At 39.0% G+C, this 20733-nt stretch overlaps 1 protein-coding gene across 1 annotated transcript in view; it reads right to left on the bottom strand.

Annotated features, from left to right (window-relative positions):
* Nucleotides 1-5472: 5472 nt before the first annotated feature.
* Nucleotides 5473-20733, bottom strand: part of negr1 (neuronal growth regulator 1) — a 385618-nt gene continuing 370357 nt past the window's right edge. The window contains exon 7 of the mRNA XM_030132384.1: nucleotides 5473-5797. Within this exon, the coding sequence (XP_029988244.1) occupies nucleotides 5697-5797 (101 nt within the window). The 3' untranslated portion in view covers nucleotides 5473-5696. The remainder of the gene's footprint in view (nucleotides 5798-20733) is intronic.

Genomic DNA, 20733 nt, shown 5'->3' with positions numbered 1-20733 from the left:
TACGGTCACATTATGTAAACAGAGTCACTGCACTGCAAAAATCTAAACCTGACCAAGTGTACTTTTGTCATTTCTGCTCCAAATATCTCATCACACTTAAAATAAGACAGAATCACCTAAAGAAGAACTCTTCAGTGAGATATAAGAACATATTTTTACACAATAGATCTGGAAAATCTGGTTTCAAGAAATCTCTCCAAGATAATTGTCACTTGTTCCATTGGCAGATCTTTTGCTTGAATTAAGCAAAAAATATCTTGAATTAAGCAAAAAACCAAAACAAAAAAAATCTTAAATCAAAATAACAAAAGAAATCTTGAATTAAGCAAAAAAAAACCTTGAATTAAGCAAAAAAAATCTTAAATCAAACAAAATAGAAATCTTGAAATAAGCAAAAAAAGAATAAAGCAAAAAATTTTAAATGAAGCAAAAAATCTTGAATTAAGCAATAAATAAATAAATAAATAAATGAAGCAAAAAAATCTTTAATTAAGCAAAAAAAAAACCTTACATTAAACAAAAAAGAAATCTTGAATTAAGCAAAAATAATGTTGAACTAAGCAAAAAAAATCTTGAATTAAGAAAAAAAAAAAAGAATATAGCAAAAAAAAATTAAATGAATAAAAAAAAATCTTGAATTCAACAAAAAAAAAAAAAAAATCTCGAACAAAGCAAAAAGTTCCTCTTTAGGTGATTCTGTCTGATTTTAAGTGTGATGAGATATTTGGAGTAGAAATGAGAAGAATACACTTGGTCAGACTTAGATTCTTTCCAGTGTGTTCACTCTGGGAAATGACCCCATGCTTTCACTTCTTCTTTGCGGCACTGGTTTGTGTTTGTGTACCTGACGTCCTCTGCTGGACCCTGGTCAGACCTGGGATAACATCTGTCCTGAACAGTCTGATCACAGACGTTCAGCTCAGACGTGGACTTGGTGCACAGGTCCACGTCGTCCTAACCCCTATTGGGACCGGGGCGGAAGGAAATATCGGTTCTGCAGTATGTCGCAATATTTCATTTCACGAATACTGTATCAATATTAAAAAGTACTGCATTGATATTTTTAGGTGTTCATTCAAATGCAGATATGGCAGAGGCTCTTTTTTTTTTTTTTTGGTTTTCTTTTTATATTTTATTTATTATTATTTAACACTGTTTCATTAAATACTGGTTATTTGAAGCATCCTAAAAGCACTTTTTACTGGCTGAGAGGCAGATGGTAGTTCCTTTTGGAAACTAGGAGAATTAGAAACATTTAGTGATGTAACATTAGATCCTGTTCTGATCAAATAAACACGTGTTTAGTATTGGTACATATTTCTGGTGTCATTCAATTCTTCCAGGAAATAATCTTTAAAAAAAAAAAAAAAAAAAAAGAAACAAACAAAAAATAGTTTGTTTTTTAACAGTATCGTGATATTTCATGATACATCGTATTGTGATTCTAGTATTGTGATTTGTATCATGTCACCAGATTCTCACCAGTACACAGCCCTGATTGGGACTGGATTAGTCTGACATGGATATGTGGGCTAAAATAATAACTACCAGGGATTTTAGTCTGAATGTGCTACGTCAGTAATCATTAGTGCACGATGTCAGTACAGATTATTGCGACTTTTAGCTTCTGGAAAACGAGCCCAGGTAAAACTAACAGCAGTAGTTCACATGTGTGGAGATATTCCATCATATCCTGTTTACAGGTGGTTTTTCGAGGATTTTTAAGCATGGAGGCTCTTGAAGAAGCACTCAGTTTTCCAGTCGGACAAGTGCATATGAAACCTTGTGTACTGTCGGAACTGGAGCACGAACAAGATTCAGAAGCAGAAGAAGGAGGAAAGCACTTGTCAGAGGCACTGGACTTCTGATTGGTTTACAGAAGCGAAGCAACGTAGCAGGACTGTGTGGATACTGAAAGAAATGTTAGTATCATAATCATCTGGTTGATGGAGAATATTAATATTACAGAAGCAACGTCATACGAACGTGACGGCAAGAGGGGACGGCGGGGTGTGAATGGATTGACCCCTCCCACTTTTGGTGTGAATTGTCCATTAATATTACAGACGTCCTGTGGTAAAGTAGCATTAGCTCACACGCACATGCCAAACTAATCCAGTCTGAATAGTGCTGGATTAGGAGTGGACTGAAAGACTGAAAACAGCTGATATGTTAGGAGCGCTTCATATGTTTAGAGCTCCACAATACAATATGTACAGGTCACATGACCCAGGAGACGTCCATCAAGTTGTAAGTGCTTGAAGATTAAGGCTCCGTTCAGACTGAAGGTAAATGTGGATCCAATCTGATTTTTTCACCCATATGTGACCTGGATCTGATCTGTTACAGACAGTCTGAACAGCACTAATCTGACCCGGACCACTTTCATATGTGGTCCTAAATCTGACCCAGACCACTTTCATATGTGGTCCTAAATCTGACCCAGACCACTTTCATATGTGGTCCTAAATCTGACCCGGACCACTTTCATATGTGGTCCTAAATCTGACCCAGACCACTTTCATATGTGGTCCTAATCTGACCCAGACCACTTTCATATGTGGGCCTTAATCCGACCCGGACCACTTTCATATGTGGTCCTAAATCTGACCCGGACCACTTTCATATGTGGTCCTAAATCTGACCCAGACCACTTTCATATGTGGTCCTAAATCTGACCCAGACCACTTTCATATGTGGGCCTTAATCTGACCCGGACCACTTTCATATGTGGGCCTTAATCCGACCCGGACCACTTTCATATGTGGTCCTAAATCTGACCCAGACCACTTTCATATGTGGTCCTAAATCTGACCCAGACCACTTTCATATGTGGTCCTAAATCTGATCTGATATTTTACAATGCGACTTAAGTCTGAATGGCCAGGTCGCATTTATCCGACCTTTGCAACATTGAAATACGACAAATGTCACAATTCTCTGTCCCAGGAGGAGGAGCGGAGGAAAACCATATTTCCTTCCGTAAACAGTGTGTGTCTGTGTGGTCACGTATTCCGTCAGGATCTCTTTAGTGCATGTGGGTCACTTCAGGGTCACATTCAGTTCAGACTCAAAAGGGACAGAAGTTGCATTTAATGTGGAATATGAACGAATACACAAAAAATCCGAATTGTGCATTAAAACCTGCTGTGTGAACGGAGCTATAATCATGTCATTTCAAAGGAAGTTTTTTGCTCTTCAGAGGTCTGGTCCCATTTTTAAAAAAAATCTACATTATGGGTAAATAGAAATGCAGAATGAAATACGTATTCTATGCTGTTCAATACAGCCATTTGTAATGTAGATAATAACTAGGGGTATTAGAAAATATCAGATCTGCAATATATCACAATATTTCATTTCACAATACTGTATCGATATTTTTAGGTATTTATTCAAACGCAGATATGGCAGAGGTTAATTTTTGTTTTTTGTTTTTCTTTACTGTCTCTATCTTTATTATTATTTAACACTGTTTTATTAAATAATGGTTATTTGAAGCATCCTAAAATGACTTTTTACTGTCTGAGAGGCAGATGGTAGTTCCTTTTGGAAACTAGGAGAAATAGAAAAATGTTGAGATATAGCATTAGATCCTGTTCTGATCAAATAAAAATGTGTTTAGTATTCGTACATATTTCTGGTATAATTCAATCCTTCCCAGAAATAATCTTAAAAAAAAAAAAAAGCCTTTTTAACAGTATCATGATATATCGTATCATGATCCTAGTATTGTGATTTGTATCGTATCGCCAGATTCTTGCCGATACACACCCCTAATAATAACGCTAATAGTTTGATTGGAAAAACAGATGACGACAGCTAAGGAAAACAGTCCACTTTATCAGGGTTCTGTTGGTTTCTGTAAACTGGCTTTAGTCTGGTTTTGGCCAGCTCGATATGTAAAGTGTCCCGACATAACTTTTGTTACGACTTGGCGCTATATGAATAAAATTTGGTTGATTGATTTATTTATCAGCTGCTGTCGGTCGCCTTTTTAGATTCAACGTGAATTAAATCTGCAAATAAACACTTAAGATCCAACCTGTTCAAATTGAAATTCAAGTTTCCGCAATTTTTTAGGCTATTCATGAGCGTGTTTATTTGCATATTGAGGAGGGAAGTCAGATGTCAGATTTGGACATGAACAGACATGCAGGACAGATGTTACTGCCAGGACTGAATGAACTTGTCCTTGAGGAACTGTTAGATGTGGAAATACTGGATCATGTGTTGTGATAAGTGCCTTCCATTTCCTGTTCTGTAGTTGATCATTTAAGTGCAAAGGAGTCATTTTTATGCTCTCCGAAATGTTCGAACTTTTAAATGTGCTATATTTGATATTTTTTTCTCAAGCTACATGGCCTTCGCCTCCGCTTTCCCATCGTTTGTAACCGGTACAATGAGCTACTCTGGTGGGGAGTGTCATCATTTAAATACTGAGTTATCTGGAAAGAAAAACTGAAGGATAATAATAAAATACAGTGCTGCAGAACGCTGTTGTAGCAGAACCCGTTATTTAAGAATCATGCCAAACACCGAAGCCAAAAACTTGAAGCAGCCGTGGGTTTTTAGCCAGAACATGATCAGTAGGTACAGAGCAGATCCGGATCCAGATCCAGATCCAGATCCAGGTTCAGGTTCCTACTGGTGGTGGCATGCTTTAAAGAGCTGCATCTTTAAGAGAAAAAGCCAACAGTTGAACTTGGGCTCTGCTGTTTCCGCTCAACAGCGACTGTTCTTTGTGACATTCATGGATGTGTATGGTACGGAGAATATACTATATTTATACTTCTGAGAAAAATGTAAACATAGGGCAGCGATGTTTCTCCCTTCATACTGTACAAAGACATGAACTGTGTTAATGTTCTTGGTCGAATGAGAAAAGCTGGTCCCACTTGACAAACAAAAGCCTACACTATATTAAAATATAAAGATACAATACCAGTATACTTTGCTACTTCGACGGCTGCCTGATCAAAGCTGTTGGGCAGGCATAGAAACTGAAGGACCCATTTCAGAATACAACAAAGTACACCTTCAACACTGTTCATCCATCTATTGAGTAATCATGACAATACAGGTCCTGAAAAAGGCCTGCCTTTTTTGTTCTTTTGTTTTTTGTTTTTTTATGTTTTTTCAACGCACACTCCATAATCAAAATTTGTATGTTAGGAATCTAAATGTATTTCCTTTGTTCAACAACCCATAATACATTCAATACAACATTGGTATGGTAATTGTGTGTACTGAGAGACTTGGCACAATTGCTTCTTTTTTAACCATGTACAAAAACGGATGAAAATGTCAATTTTGCGCCAGTACCTCCCAGAGAAAGAGGCATAAAAGTAAATTGTTTTGGAGTTTTCAGGGTTTTCAGATATGATTAGAGGTGGGGGTGCGAACTGATTCACAAGGTGGTCAATCAATCAATCAGAAAAACAAAGAAAACCTTGAGAGAAGAAGAAAGAACATAAAAAAAACATCATAGTATTTACATAACAGAAATTTCACCAAAACGCAAAAAAACAAACAAAAAAAAGAACAAAAACAAATCCCCACACAAAGTAATGCTGATCATTTTTCCCCATCACGGCTTTTCAACAAACTGTACCAGATTGGACTCCAGCCATCAGCAATGTCAAAAAAGGATTCATAAATGCTCTTGACAGTCATTGTGTCCGGGATGTCTACTGTTAGTACACGCTGATGAAGGAGGAGAGCGCCAGGACCAGGTACTGGCAGGCCAGCGGGACGGGGGCGCTCCCTGTGCTCCCATAGGGTGCAGTGTTGGGCGCTGTGGACAGGAAAACAAGAGAGGCACTGATTAGTTTGGACTGCACTGTCACTTTGTCACATTCATCATTTGCAAACCTGCATTCAGCTCAGCAGGGTGGTCCAAATGAAAACTGGAATCACCACTACTGTTGATTATACGGTTTATTCAGACAAGTCAGACTTCATAATTCATACACAACACAAGAGTGAACAGAAGAACTACACACAAGTACGAAAACACTATAAAACCTTCCACTACAAACCAAGCAGTGGTTCTCAGTCTGTTTCTGTGCCCCCCCCCCCCCCCCCCCCCCTGGAGGATGATAACCTCCAGCCCCCCCCTCAACACCAACAACATTGTACCAGTGATGCAATTAGAACTTTTATTGACAGAAACATCAATACTGTAACAATACTTTTTTGCTTTTCCTTGAATGATTTTTTGTTCAAATTAAAAACTAGAAAAGCACTCGAAGAGCATAGACGTCCACTGAAATAATATTTTAATGTAGATAACTGAATTCTTAAGTTCTATCACATATTTGTCAGTATTAGTTAAGATTTCTTTTGACGCGTTTCCACTACATGGTATTGGCTCGACTCGACTCAACTCTACTCGGCCTTTTTGCATTTCCACTACAAAAGAGGGCCTGGAATCTGGTATCTGGTACTACTTTTTTGGTATCACCTCTGCCGAGGTTCCAGGACTGGGGACCAGATACTAAAACATGACGTGTAAACACTACAGACCGCTGATTGGTCAGAGAGTCGTCTCTGTGACCCACCATTTTACAAAAACAGATATGGAAGTTGACAGTAAATACAGCAGTCGGTTAATCCACATGATAACAGCCCACAAAACTACACCATGGTTTGTCGAGGAGGTTCAGACGTAAAAATTTAGCACGAGCTTGACGAGAGAACCGAAATGAGCGAGTTCATCAGCAACTCTCTGAGCAGATGACACAGAAGCAACGCGCTGCATCGCTATGACGTTCAGGTACTGTAAAGTCGGTAGTATTCTGTAATGGAGACGGTCTCCAGAAATAGGACCTGGTACCCGAGTCGAACCGGTTCCACATGGTGAAAACGTGGCATTTGTGTCACTGGTAGTGTTAAAGTTCTTAGGATAGGTCACTTCTTGGTCACATACTAAACTGACAGATTTATGATCCAAGGACTTAGGTTTTAACTCAGGCACACTTTTAAATACACATGCTCACAGACGATCGTAAACAACAAGAGATAAGAGGAAAACACTGTCAATATGGGGTTTTACGTAGAGTTGAGGTATCACATCTGCTTGACTTTAGAGTCAGATGACAGCAGTCCAACCCACCTAGCACAAGGGCCCATAGTTTGAAGATCAGTTTACAAGGATTATTAAAGTGATGTGCATTGGAATTTCTGGTTCCATTTCCCTTTTTTGGGTTGTGGATCCTCAGCTGAGTTATATTTTGTTTGTGGTCTGATCAAATCAATAATACATTTATACAAATGAGACCTAAAGAATCTGGACTTATTCTTGAAGCTTCCAACAAAAGAACACATTAACATCCACCAAGGCAGATCAACCCCCCCCACCTATCACAACCAAAATGTAATCATTTATTCCTTGTGCCAGTATCAACATTTCCTGAATCAAAATCCATCCATAACTTTTTGAGTTATCTTGCTAACAGACAAACAGACAGACAAACCCCAATGAAAACATAACCTCTGCTGTTCCTTGGTGGGAATAACTTAAAGGTAATAACTTTTTTGTTGGAATAACACAAATAAACTCAACCAGACTGCTCCCTCAGACAATATTTATCCAAAAAAATAGGAAATACACAATTATCTACAACTATGACAGTAAAGTTCCTTTTTTCAGTCCAGCAAACACATGTTGGTTCCACAGATGAACATGTGACCAATATCAGTGGGTCAATGAGCCCGTTTCCACTGGACATCTGAGAACATTCAAGTCCAAACTGTCCAAACCGGTCCAAAAACACAAACCTGTGTGTCCATGTGTCTTTTCCAGTCCAGTCCTTGTCCTTTGTCCAAACCTAAACTCTTGTCTAGTCTAGTGACAGATCACCATGGCAGTAGATTGGTTTGGTGGACGTCCATAAAATGAGTCCAGGGTGCTCCAGCCATCAAACATTAGTTCCACTTGATACATGTTCTAACCTGAAGAACAGAATCAGTCGTGGTATTGAACTCTTCATGTGTGGAGTTACTGATCATGCCATCAGTTGGAAGTGACGATAATAGTGCTAGTTGGGCTCAGAAGCTTCTCATAAGGTTATTTTCATATTGCCCCAAGCTTTTATAGCCTATAATGCTGTGAAGAATAAAGTATCAACCTAATGAAAAAAAAAAAAAAAAAGAAGAAAAGTTCAATTATGTACTGACACTTCAGGTTTTTAGTTTTGTATGATACACACTGCCTGGTCAAAAAAAGGTCAAAAGGTCCACACCAGTTTTACCTAAGCCAATATTTTAGATCCTTCCACTGGATAATTACTGCAGCCATTCATGTGTTACACCTCAATAAGTTCTTAAACCTTAACTGATGCAGTTATTAGATTCATGTCAGAAACAACCATCAGTTTGATAGAACATGAAAAACTGACGGCAGAATTCAAGTTCATCAGGTTAGAGAAACATGTTCAGGACATGAGACGCCATTTCACACATGGATTCATGTCAGACCCGAACCCCCGTCACACTCATCTTTGGATGTTTTTTTTTGTTTTTAATATATATATATATATATATATATATATATATATATGTTTTTTTTTTTTTTTTTTCAAACCTTTATTTAACCAGGCTGGTCCAATTGAGATGGGGATTTCTTTTTCAAGGGAGATCTGGACATGATGGCAGATGGTCCACCAAACCCATCACCAACAGAAGATCAGCGCTAAATATGAAACCCATAAAGGACCCAGTGGTACTTTTATGTCAGATCTAAATGAATTTTCTCTTATTTAACGTTGCGTAAGTGAATAGAAAGAATAGAATAAAATAGAATAGAATGCCCTTTATTGTCCTCAGACTAAATGTTCAATGATTTATACACACAATTTATTTCCATTTATTACGATATTACTATGTATTTTCCTATATTTAATTTCCTATATTTTATTCAGATGTTCATGAAAAGAGTAAATTTGAAGGTTATTATATCAAAACAGAGAAAACTGAAGAAAAAGTGACTTTTTCAACAAAACATATCATTAACTGAACCTTCCAGTATTATAATATAAATATAAGTAAATTATGAAGCAGCCTGATGTTTGAATAAATATTCTTAACCCATAGGGACCCAGTGCTACTTTGTGGCAGTTCCCATTTTATTTTTTATGTAGATTTCACCTTTCTTAAGGGATTTACTATAATATTATTATAATATTATCCACTGTATTTTGCCTTTTTTTCAGTGAACATGAGGTATTTTCCTGTATTTAATTCACTGATCATGTAGATGTTCATTAAAGCTCAGATTATGGTTGAGGTTATTATATCAACAACAGAGAAAACTGAATAAACAGTGTCTTTCTCAGTCCAATCTGTCATTAACTGAACATAAACCCAGTGTGTTCATCCACTGTTATTGATCCAACTCCATGGGTTTTACTGGGGAATCAATGTTGTAGAAGATAACGGTGTTTCCACGGTAACTACGGAGCCTCTGAATGTCCAAATGGGTCATATCTGATGACCATGAAAAGATGAAGCACTGTATTTTACACCAATTACTGCCATGGATTGACAGGATTAGTGGATCAACAGGTATAAAACATTTACATTAGTAGATGATTTTGGTTGGTGGTGGATGTTTGGTTCTTTATGGGTTAAAGCAACTCTGGATGGAAATAAAATGTGTGATATTAATTGTTACTACACATTAGCATTCTGTGGCATAAACGCTGCCATGCTGTATGTGTCCTGTAATCAAAGCCAAGGCGGTCCAATAAAATACTGGGTGTGGGACTCGACTGTGGCCAGAACACCAGAACATGGATCTGTCTCCCAAAATCCAATCCAAAACCTCCTTTGTACCTGCAGGGTTTTATTCAAAGACAGACGGTACATAGGTACATGTTCAACACATAATCAAATGATGGATCCATGCAAATGAGGGTGAGCAGGTAATACTTCCTAAACTCATAATTTTCTACATGAATAAAAATCTGATGCTCAAAACCAAAGCTGAATCTCTACAATGAAAAAAGGGGTGGCAGAAGTGACACAGTTGGGAATTATCGTAGTCAATAAATGGTCGTGGGAGAAACACATGCACAGAATCATATGAATATGAACTAAAATGACCTGTTTAAAACACTTTATACAACAAACTATTATGAGTCCAATCCAAAACAAGTTCCACAGTCAGCACCAGTACTTCATCAAATAATAGAAGAAAACTGCAAACAACTCACAAAGTAGTTCCTTTCATTCCCACAGCACTGCTTAAGAAGACATTTGACTAATCCATAAATATTCTGTGGGAGCTGAGCGTAGTTCATGCATCCTAACACAGATGTTTTTCATCTGTTCGGTCATGATGGATTCATTCAGAGCCTGTCTATTGTCTTCTGTGTTTGTGTTGTTCAGTCTGTACTAATGTGTATTACTGGGTGTTATATCAGTCTACTGTGTTTAGAGTTGAGCTGTACGACCCCAGGAAGAAGACCTGCTGCGAAGCAAATGCTCATGGAATCTGAATAGACAAACAGACTTTTAGGCAAGAAGGAAACATTTAGGGAGGAACTTCAGATTTTTTTTTTTGCAGATTCAGATATTACAAATCTTTTCATGTGGGTTTGAGGAAAAAAGAATTCAAATCAATACTTAGACCCAACCCCATTTCACTCCTTGGCCCCTCCCCCTTACCCCTCCCCCTACATTTTGCACGTTCACGTGGAGGGGTATTCATTCATTCATTTTCTGAACCCGCTTTATCCTCACTAGGGTCACGGGGGTCGATTGGGTGTCCTAATTCTTGATGAGTCAAAGGGGGAGGGCTAAGGGGGAGGGCTGTTTGACCCTCCAAATAGAGATATTTCAGGACCACACTACAAATGGAGGGGTAGGAGAGATCTGCCACACTGTAAAAAAAATCTGTAATTTAACAGAATTTTCACTGTTTATTTTACAGATTTTTCCTGTATTTTTAAGATTCAGGAAAATATCAATGAAATGACAAAACAGACTGTGATTTTACATGTCAAATGTAAAATAACATGAAAAAACTGTAACTGTGAATAACCATAAAATTTAAATTTTTTAAAAGAATTTTTTTTTCTTTTTTCACAGAAAAATACAGTTAAAATACATTTGCAAATGTATAATTTCACAAATATTTCTTTTCTATTTATGAGATTAAACTGTTAATTGAAAGTTTAATACTGTAAAAAAAAAAAAAAAAAAAAAAAAAAGAAAACGAGATAAAATTACTGACAATTAACCATGAAAGAAGTATTTGTTCTGTAAGTTTAACAAGACTTGTTTGTTAATTGACAAATATCTTGTGTAATTACGGGAGGTTTCACAAAAAAATGTTGAATAAATTTATTTTTGTGAATGTATAACATGTAAAAGCACTGATAAACTGTCCAAATACAGTTTTTATCAGTGGATTGTACAACTTAGTCTCATTGAAAATTATATATATATATATATATATATATATATATATATATATATATATATATGACATCCTTCTCTGAATTGTCTTATTCCTGCTCAGCAGGACTGCTTTACATTAAATAACATTAAAAAGCCCCCCCAAAAAAGAAGCAAAATCTCATGTAAAGTTAGGGCAAAAGACTGTATTTCAATTATGGAAAATTAACATATTTTTATGAGATGGTTACTGCCCGTTATTTAACAGTATTTTTTCGGCACCCCAGCTGCCGGAATATTACCGTTTTTTTGTGTTTTTTTTTTTTTTTTTTTTTGCAGTGCACAATTCTGTTCGAATCATCGGCAAGATGGAGGTAAACACAGCAAAAAGTGCAGCAGACAACACACACAACACACAAATGTACAGGTTTTCTTCATAAACCACTTAATCATTTGATCGTCCGTTTAATGCTGTTTCAATGTGTTAGATCGCATTTCTGCGGTTTGCGGTTGATAGACACAAAAAGATGACCAAAGCCCATGGAACAGAGACGGTTCCAGCTGCTGACGACATGGGGAATACTGTCAGAAACAAAGTTGTTGCATCTGTTTATAGCAACATCAGTGACTGATGATGATGTAACAGGTCTGGAAGGGTTGGACCATTTCAGAGAGGAATGTTTCACCTACGACCCCTTACAACTGTTTCAAGGGGTAGGGGTAAGGGGGAGGGGTCAAGGGGTGAATTGGGAGTGGGCCTTAATGATGATGTCATTGAACTGTTTTTGTGGAGAACCATACCAAACTCAAATTCTCATTCCATGCAGAGTATTTTATTGAGGCACAGAAAAATGACTGAAAATTCTACCACTTTTCTCACAATTTAAATTGTAAGAAAAATATGCAGCATCGAGTAGAAACCTGCCTCAAAACAATAAGTTCATTTTTAGTTGATTACATTCCAACGCTGACTCTATGAAATATTTGTATTTCTCTTCATCTAAATCATACGTAGTTGGGTGTAAAGTCACTGATTCCCCTTCTCCCCCTTTAATATTCCAGAAAAAAAAGCCATCAGTGGACAGAGGAGAAGAGGTGAGAGCGACACAAGGAGTTTTTTCCCCAAACGGAGGGAGCGGTGCTTTGTTCAGAGCTGTTTGTGTTCTTCTGACCAGCAGACAGCCACAGTAATATGAACAGGTCTCTGAGGACGCACAAGAGAAGAGGCTGCTCTGCCTCCTCAACACAGACGCACTCTTTTAGCTTGTAGCTCAATAAAGCACACCTCATAGGTTACAAAACACACACACACACCTGCATGTACAGGTCACATGCATGCCTGTAAACACCCACGGTCACATATGCACCCATACCAGCACAGCACGTCACTGTAAACAGGCTCTGCTGTACCAGGGGAAATCATGTGGTGCACAGTCCATATCAGCAGGGTGCCTCTATTTACACGGCCATGTAATTAGTTCACATTGTTACTCCTGTGATGTAGACCTCACATTGCACAAACACAACAACCACTACAGGAGCAGCAAGACAAACACTGAGAAAAGCCTACAGAAACGCAGCCACGAAGACAGAAAGACACATCCCTGTGACTTTTTTTTATTTTTAATGTTATATATTTGGAGGCTAGAACGACCCTTTTGTTACATGTTTTGTAAAAGAGCTTTATCACACCACATGGGGTTTTTATAGACTGTGTATTTATTACCAAGGGGTATTGTTTTAGGTTTGGTTTGTTTGTTTGTTAACACTTTATCAGCAAAACTATTGGTTGAATTCATACCAAATTGGGTTTATAGATTACCAGTGACCCGGAATAGATGTGATTATATTTTGGGAGAAGTAGGTCAAAGTTCAAACATTTTTTTTAAATTAATTTTAAATTATTTTTTTTCCCTGTTTACTTATAATGTCTAAAATGTGCCTATGCTGACATCAGTACACGCATAAATGTGATGACATCAGCTGGATCGATGCCAAAATAAGCTTCAGTTCATGTGAGGGGCGGGGTTTGTTGTACCTGGCACCACTTGTTCGGCTAGCATTGGGCTGTTGGTGCAGTAAAGTAAATCAAATGGGGTGGAGACTGATCTCTTTCTACAAACCTAATAGTTTATTGGTGACAATTTTCTCAAAAGATGAAAAAAAAAACACCCCAAACAAACCAGACACACAACCCATTATCAACTGAAACAGAAGTTGTTTCACCTGATATTTTCCAGCCTTATTGGTCCATATTCAAGTGGTTTACCTATTAGACTGAAAACTATAGCTCTGCTGACTGATGGAAAAGGGGACAGCACAGAACAGAGACGCCCATTTTGATGATGAGTGTGTTTGACACTTGTTCGGCCTGTGTGAACCCTCCTCTAACCCCCCCCCCCCCCCCCCCCCCCCCAGCGCTTTCACTTCTTCCTGCTTCCTATCTTTGTCTCTCTTTCTACCTCATTCACTCTTTGTTTCCCTCCTCTCTCTCTTTTTGCCCCCTCTTCTCCTCTCCAAAGTACAGGATAATGACACAGTTTTTCCTGGGCTGTGAGAGCGAGCTGAGAAATGGTAACCATAGCAACAGCTCCTGTCCTGCTCAGCCGGCCCACTGTTGCCGGAGTCTCAGTGCTCTGCATTGTGCTAGCAGCTAGCACAATGATTTAGGGTGTATGAGTGTGTGTATGTGTGTGTGCGTGTGTGTGAGTGTGTGCGTGTGTGTGAGGTGGTAGTGGGTGGGGAATAGGCAGATGTCACTGTTTCCCACCTTGAGTTTCTCATCCGATTAGTGTCAGTGTAGTTTCTCCACAGCAAATGCTGCAGTAATCACATTAATATCTTGTACACAACTGCATTTTGCGCAGCAGTTCACGGAGCTCGGAAGGCTAATTACTGGATCTGAGCCATGACAAATGTGGACTGGCCTGGAGTGTGAACAATAAACCCTTATACTTGATGGAGTGTTTAGTGAGGTTAGGGCCATACAGGTTTTTCTGGGCTTGTTTAATATCTCCTTGTTTCATTTGTAGCAGAAGCATGGGCCTCCATTGTTTTGACTGTGTGGGTTGGAACTTGCTATTTTAATTAAGTCCCCAACCAGGAACTGCCTGCAACACCATTAGCCTGCTTATTAAGATGAAGAGAAGAGAGGGAGAAAAGACACAGAGAGAGAGACAGAACACCAATGAGAAGAAAGACAGATACAGCAAGAGGAAGAGAAATCAAAGGACGAGAGAGCTGGGAAAAAAGACAGTGATTGAAAGGGGTATGAGAGCGAGGCAGCGGCGGCGGTGGCAGCGGCGGCAGCAGCGGACAGGAACGAGACAGACAGAGAACAAGGGGGGGCGCCGGGACTGAGCTCTACCTCTTTGGGGTTTGAATTTAATTGCCATGTACATCAGCACTGAGCTACAATGAAGTACTAGAATCCCAGAAAATATATCATAGAGAAACCAACAGTGTCAAGATGCGCAAATGCTAGGAAGACAAGTAGCGTTCCAGTGGGAGAGGAGCAGAGGAGGTAAGTGGAGATGAAAGCGATACACTTCAATTACTGTTTTGCAACAGGATTGAAATGAAAAACTAAAGCTTCCCCAGCACAAGCCAAAGTCATGAAAATAACCATGACAGGTTCTCTCTCCTGATTCTGGACTGAAGCCATCAGCTTTAAATAGCGTTCTGTTGAAGTCAGCCTCTCTCTCACCCTTCTTCACTCTCCCTTATTCCTCTCAAATCTCTACCGACAGCAGTTTTGTCACCTACATATCATATGCACAACAAATGCTAAGGCCCTGAACCTCAGTCACTGTTGACACAGATAATGAATCATACTGAAATATGCGACAGTGACACTCGGTGCAGGTTTGTGTTGAGTACGATCTGGAGTGTTCTGCACCGTACTGTAAAACACAGGGACATCATCATTCATTAAGGAACAGTCTGAACTCCCTTTCTTTCTATTCAGCCTTGTATGTAGATCAGGGGTCTCAAACTCATTTTCTTTCAGGGGCCACATTCAGTCTGATTTGATCTCTAGTGGGTCAGACCAGTAAAATAATAGCATAATAACCTATAAATAATGACAACTCCAAATATTTGTCGTTGTTTTAGTGCAAAAAAATCCCCATTAAATTATGAAAATACTTACTTTTATGAACTATCCTAACAAAAAAGATGTGAATAACCTGAAAAAAAAAAAAGAAATTTCTTAAGAAAAATAAGTGCAAATTTAACAATATTCTGCCTCAACTTATCATTTCTACATGTGCTTTATGGATCAGATCTACAAAGACACTAAACACTGAGGAACAGGCAGAACATAGTTAAAATTGTGTTTAATTTTCTTTAGACATTTCAGGTTGTTCATATTTGTTCAGGTTATTCACATTTTATTGTTAAAGGATAGTTTGTAAATGTAAATATTTTCATATTTACCTCTTGCCAGGAGGTATTGTGATCACTTTGCTTTGTGTGCTTGTTTGTTTGTTAGCAAGATAACTCAAAAAGTTATGGATGTATTTGGATGTAAATTTCAGGAAATGTTGATACTGGCACAAGGAACAAATTATTAAATTTTAGTGGTGATCGGGGGGGGGGGGTGCATCGATGATGACAACTGATCTGCCTTGGCGGAGGTCTGCACTCTCCGAGTGCTTTTCTAGTTTAACATTATTTTTTACACTAAAACAAAGAAAAATTTTAAGTTGTCATTATTTATAGGCGTTGTGTAATATGATTTTTTTCACATCAAACCAAAAAGAAAATATGAAGTCATTATTTTTTGTAGATTATGCTGTTATTTTACTGTAGATCATATTGTTCTGTCTGTGGAACCTGAACTAAAATGAGTTCAACAGCCTTGACTGTGGAATTTTTGCACTTTGCAAATTCACCCCAGGGGCCGGATTGGAACGTTTTGCGGGCCGCATTTGGCCCCTGGGAGGCATGTTTGAGACCCCTGATGTAGAGGGTAAGGTTTGTGCATTCATTCAGAAATCATCTGTTCTTAGCATGTGCATCATATACTGCACAGGTGTCAAACATGCGGCCTGGGGGCCAAATCCGCCCGCCTAAGGGTCCATTCTGGCCCTTGGGATGAATTTGTGAAATGCAAAAATTACACTAAAATATTAACAATCCTTTTAGTTCAGGTTCCACATTCAGACCAATTCAATCTCAGCTGGGTCAGATCAGTAAAGTACTATCATAATAACATAAATAATGACAACTCCAATTTTTTTCTCTTTGTAAATATAAATATTTTCATGTATTTACACTAAAACAAAGTATAATTTTGAAAAAAAATGTGAATAACCTGAACAAATATGAACAACCTGAAATGTCTTAAGAGCAGTAAGTACAATTTTAAGAAGATTCTGCCTGTTAAATGTTTTGTGTGTTTGTAGATCCACTGTGATCTGTAAATTACAATGTACATGTGTAAATGATAAACTGAGGCATAATATTGTTAAAATTACACTTATTTTTTCAGTTTGTTCATGTTATTCACATTGTTTGAAAGGATAGTTTGTAGATGTAAACCTTTTCATAATGTAAATTTACTTTTTTTGCTCTTCAACCTAGAGAACATTTTGGAGTCGACATTATTCATATATTATTATGTTATATTATTACCTCTGCCAGGAGGTATTGTGATCACTTACTTTGTGTGTTTGTTTGCGTGTTTGTTTGTTTGTTTGCAACTTTACTGGAAAAGTATTTCAACCATCTTTACCAAATCTTCCCCACAGATAGGCCTAGGCCCTGGGACCAACCCATTAAATTTTGGGCCAAGTAGGCCAAAGTTCAAGGTCACAGCAAGGTCACAAAATCTACAATTTTCCTATCTCTCATCATTGAGCAATTTTTGAAAATTCACAAAAAATTCAAAATGACTCCGATTAGCCTCCAATTTGATCCACCCGTAGCTTAGGACAATATTTTGTATCTGGCACAAAATTGTCCACATCCACTGTGGAATGTGGACTCTGTGGACATTTACATTTAACATTGAAATCCCATTTACCACACATTTTTCATTATAACTCGACAAATATTGATTGGAATTGAATGTAATTTGACATACACATGACTGGTACCAAGCTTCAACTTTTTCTGCTGTATGACCAACCTGAAACTGTTGAATTTAAAAAGAAATACTCGATCCACACATGCACACCGTTCAGGGTGCTTGGCGGAGGTTTGCGTTCTCTGAACACTTGTTATATATGTTATATTAATTTACTGGTCCGGCCCACTACATATCAAATTTAGCTGAATGTGGCCCCTGAACTAAAATGAGTTTGACACCCCTGATATGTTCAATGTTCAATGTTATGATATGTTCAAGAGCTATGGAAAAAGTGCAAAAAAAAAAAAAAAAAAAAACCTCCCACATTTTTGTATTGGATTAAGTCTCTAATTCATACATTTGTCATTTAGTGGGTGATTCATCCCCTGGGTTGGCCGTATCCTTCAAACAGGCTGTCACAAACAGCACACAGACGGCAGCCAGCCAGGCAGCATCCCAATCCCCCAGAGGACATGGCTTCAGAAATGGGCTCTTCTGAGCATGGGGAGGGGGAGGGGTTCAGTGTCCTTGACCATCAATCAGTGGCCTCTGGTCCTCCCCCCACCGCTCCCCTGAGGAAGCCCACATGAGACACTCCTGAGCCAGAACTGATCCTGTACACACCATGCTGTAAATCGGACTAAATCCCGCTACATGCGAGGTTCACAGCAGCCACCAAAGGGGTCTTTAACACAGTGCAGCGATCACTAAAGTTGATTTTTTTCCTCCAGTACACAGCACTGTGTTTGGTAGGAAGTATAAGTGGAATATGATGCAAAGCACATGACATTTGACGTGTAAATGCTTAGCCTTGAAATAAGCCCTGTGCTGCTTACATACAGACTGTGCAAGCGCTTTATAGTGGGTGATCAAGACATTTTCCATGCTTTGCCGCACAGTCCACTGACAGTGAAATACACTCGTCCTCTCCACCATTCATCTACCCTCTTGCCTGTAGCGGTCGGCCATATTGAGTCGGTGCACAATTGACTCGCCGAGCCATCAGCTCATTCATCCATTTCCCTTTATTCCTCCTGTTCTTGTATAAGCAAAATGTTCATCATGACCAGATATGATGTTCAAAACTCATCACCTTTGTCTCCCATTGCGATCATCACATGCTGCTGCTTGATGGAGCCCTTGTTCACACGGACCTTGGAGCTCATTAGCCCCACCAATCATTTGCATTAGTGCTAGTAATGAAAAGCCTCCATTAATAAGATGGCCTTCAGAGATCATTTACCCTCCTCTGCCTCCCAGCGCTGCCATATCCTCACTCCGCCCCTTTCACCCTCCCTCCCTCCCTCCCTGCCTTCCTTCACATCCTGGTACCTGCCGGTTATCAACACCCAGCAGAATGCTTTTAGGGGCTGGACTCCAGGCTCTAATAGCTCCTCTCAGCATCAGTATCTGACTGAAGACTGAATGAGTGAGAGAGACGGGTCACCTGATAGCTCAACTGAGTGAGCTGGGGGCTCTCGATTGCAGGCAGACTTTGGCCTTCAGCTTGACTTAATCAACGCCACTGTGGGGTATCTAGACACATAAGAGAGCCCTCAGCACAGTGTGAGCTTGAGGAAAGGATCCCAACAGGGAGGAGATTTCCGCCATTCTCCATACAGATACTGTTTCTTTTCATTATTGATCCACCTTTCTCTCTTACACTGACTTTCTTTTCATCTTTTTTCACATCCTCCTCACAAAGGATGGGAATTTTTAATGCCAGCCACTTGAACTGAACAGACAAAAAGTCGGACTTTCATATGATTCCAAAATTCAGTCACCTACACCCACCTTTATTGCACCTATCAATTCAAGGACATGCTTTATGCAGGAAATGCAATGAACTTGCAAATGGTGTACTTTATATGCACAGCTGATGGATAAATCTACATTTTTCAAATGAATTTTCCCATGTAGCTTTGCTCTTCATTTTAAAATGTAAAGGGTGGATCCACATAAGCCTGTTCTGTGAATAAACAAACAACCCCCCCACCCCCTCAGAAAAGGCAGTACAGTGTGGATTCATAGTTAAAGCAACCATTATTAATCAAAGTATTTCCAAAATCATAATTACTCCATGACTTTGACTGCTCCCACTAAATCTGTTTAATGTTAGAGGCTTAATAATATGCACAGGGACACAAACAAATGGCGTCAGCATGTAACAAGTTCCTGCAGTTCCAGTTTCTTCTCCCTCTCTGACTATATAATAATCTCCCTCTCATATTTGGGTCTCTCACTCCCACTCTCTAATAATTCCCCGTGCCCCCAGTCTCTCCCTCACTTTTTAATGCTTATCAGGGTTTTATTTTTGCACGCATCCTGCTGCAGGCCCAAGGATTTCGCTGAGTCAGCTGCTGTTTGGCTTCTGCATCCGCGTGATGACAGCGGCAATCTGGAGCACTTTGTAAGGGATGTCTTATGACAAACTGAAGCTCCTTGCATCTCCATGAGCTGTTCCATCAGTACAGACTGATAACATCTGATCTCCAACCAGGAGGCAGCCCTCTCTTCCTGCCCTCTCTTTTCTACCCATATCCTTAGCTGTTAGCCTCCTAAAATAGCAATTCCCCTCTGTTATGTATGTGGGATTATGATAAGACAGCTCTCTTTTATCAATTTCCATTACCGTGCTGATAACACAGCAGGGCTGAATGTAGAGGGTTAAGTGCATTTTCGTCTTGATGGATATAAGATAACTTTATCAGTGCAGACTGCCTGGTTATCACACTTCACCTGGGGCTAGTTGCACCTGACTAGAATTCGTTCACGTTGAGCTTCTCTGTATAGGCACACAATGAGGAGAAGCCGGAATTTGCTCGGATGGTCATACTGTATGCAGAGCGATCCATATTTTTTGTTCATATTTACCTACCCTGAGCTGTTAATTGATTTCTCACAAATCAATTTGGTGGTTTACAGAAATTGTTGGACCAAAAAGGGCCAAATCAATTGCCAAGTGATTAGCATGTGCAGTGGATTATTTCTAGCTGAGGCGCTGCATAAGACTTGAGGCAGCGTGGAGGAGAGTCACAATTCAATGGAGGTACACGCCATATGTTTATGTTAATTACTGGTAGCTCAAAGTCTGCTTTAGATAATGTACAGCCATAGGCTGTGTGAGTGTCACACATTAAATATTCCTTTATTATGCCAAGACATAGCCTGAGGCGGTGAACACACTCCAGCCTCTACTCCCCACCTTGTTGGTGACTGCCTGTGGGAGGTTCAGATAAAAGCTATAGTGTCCTTAA

This window comes from Sphaeramia orbicularis, chromosome 4 (assembly GCF_902148855.1).
Source record: "Sphaeramia orbicularis chromosome 4, fSphaOr1.1, whole genome shotgun sequence".
NCBI classification, from domain to species: Eukaryota; Metazoa; Chordata; class Actinopteri; order Kurtiformes; family Apogonidae; genus Sphaeramia; species Sphaeramia orbicularis.
This window is presented reverse-complemented; position numbering and strand designations above follow the sequence as displayed.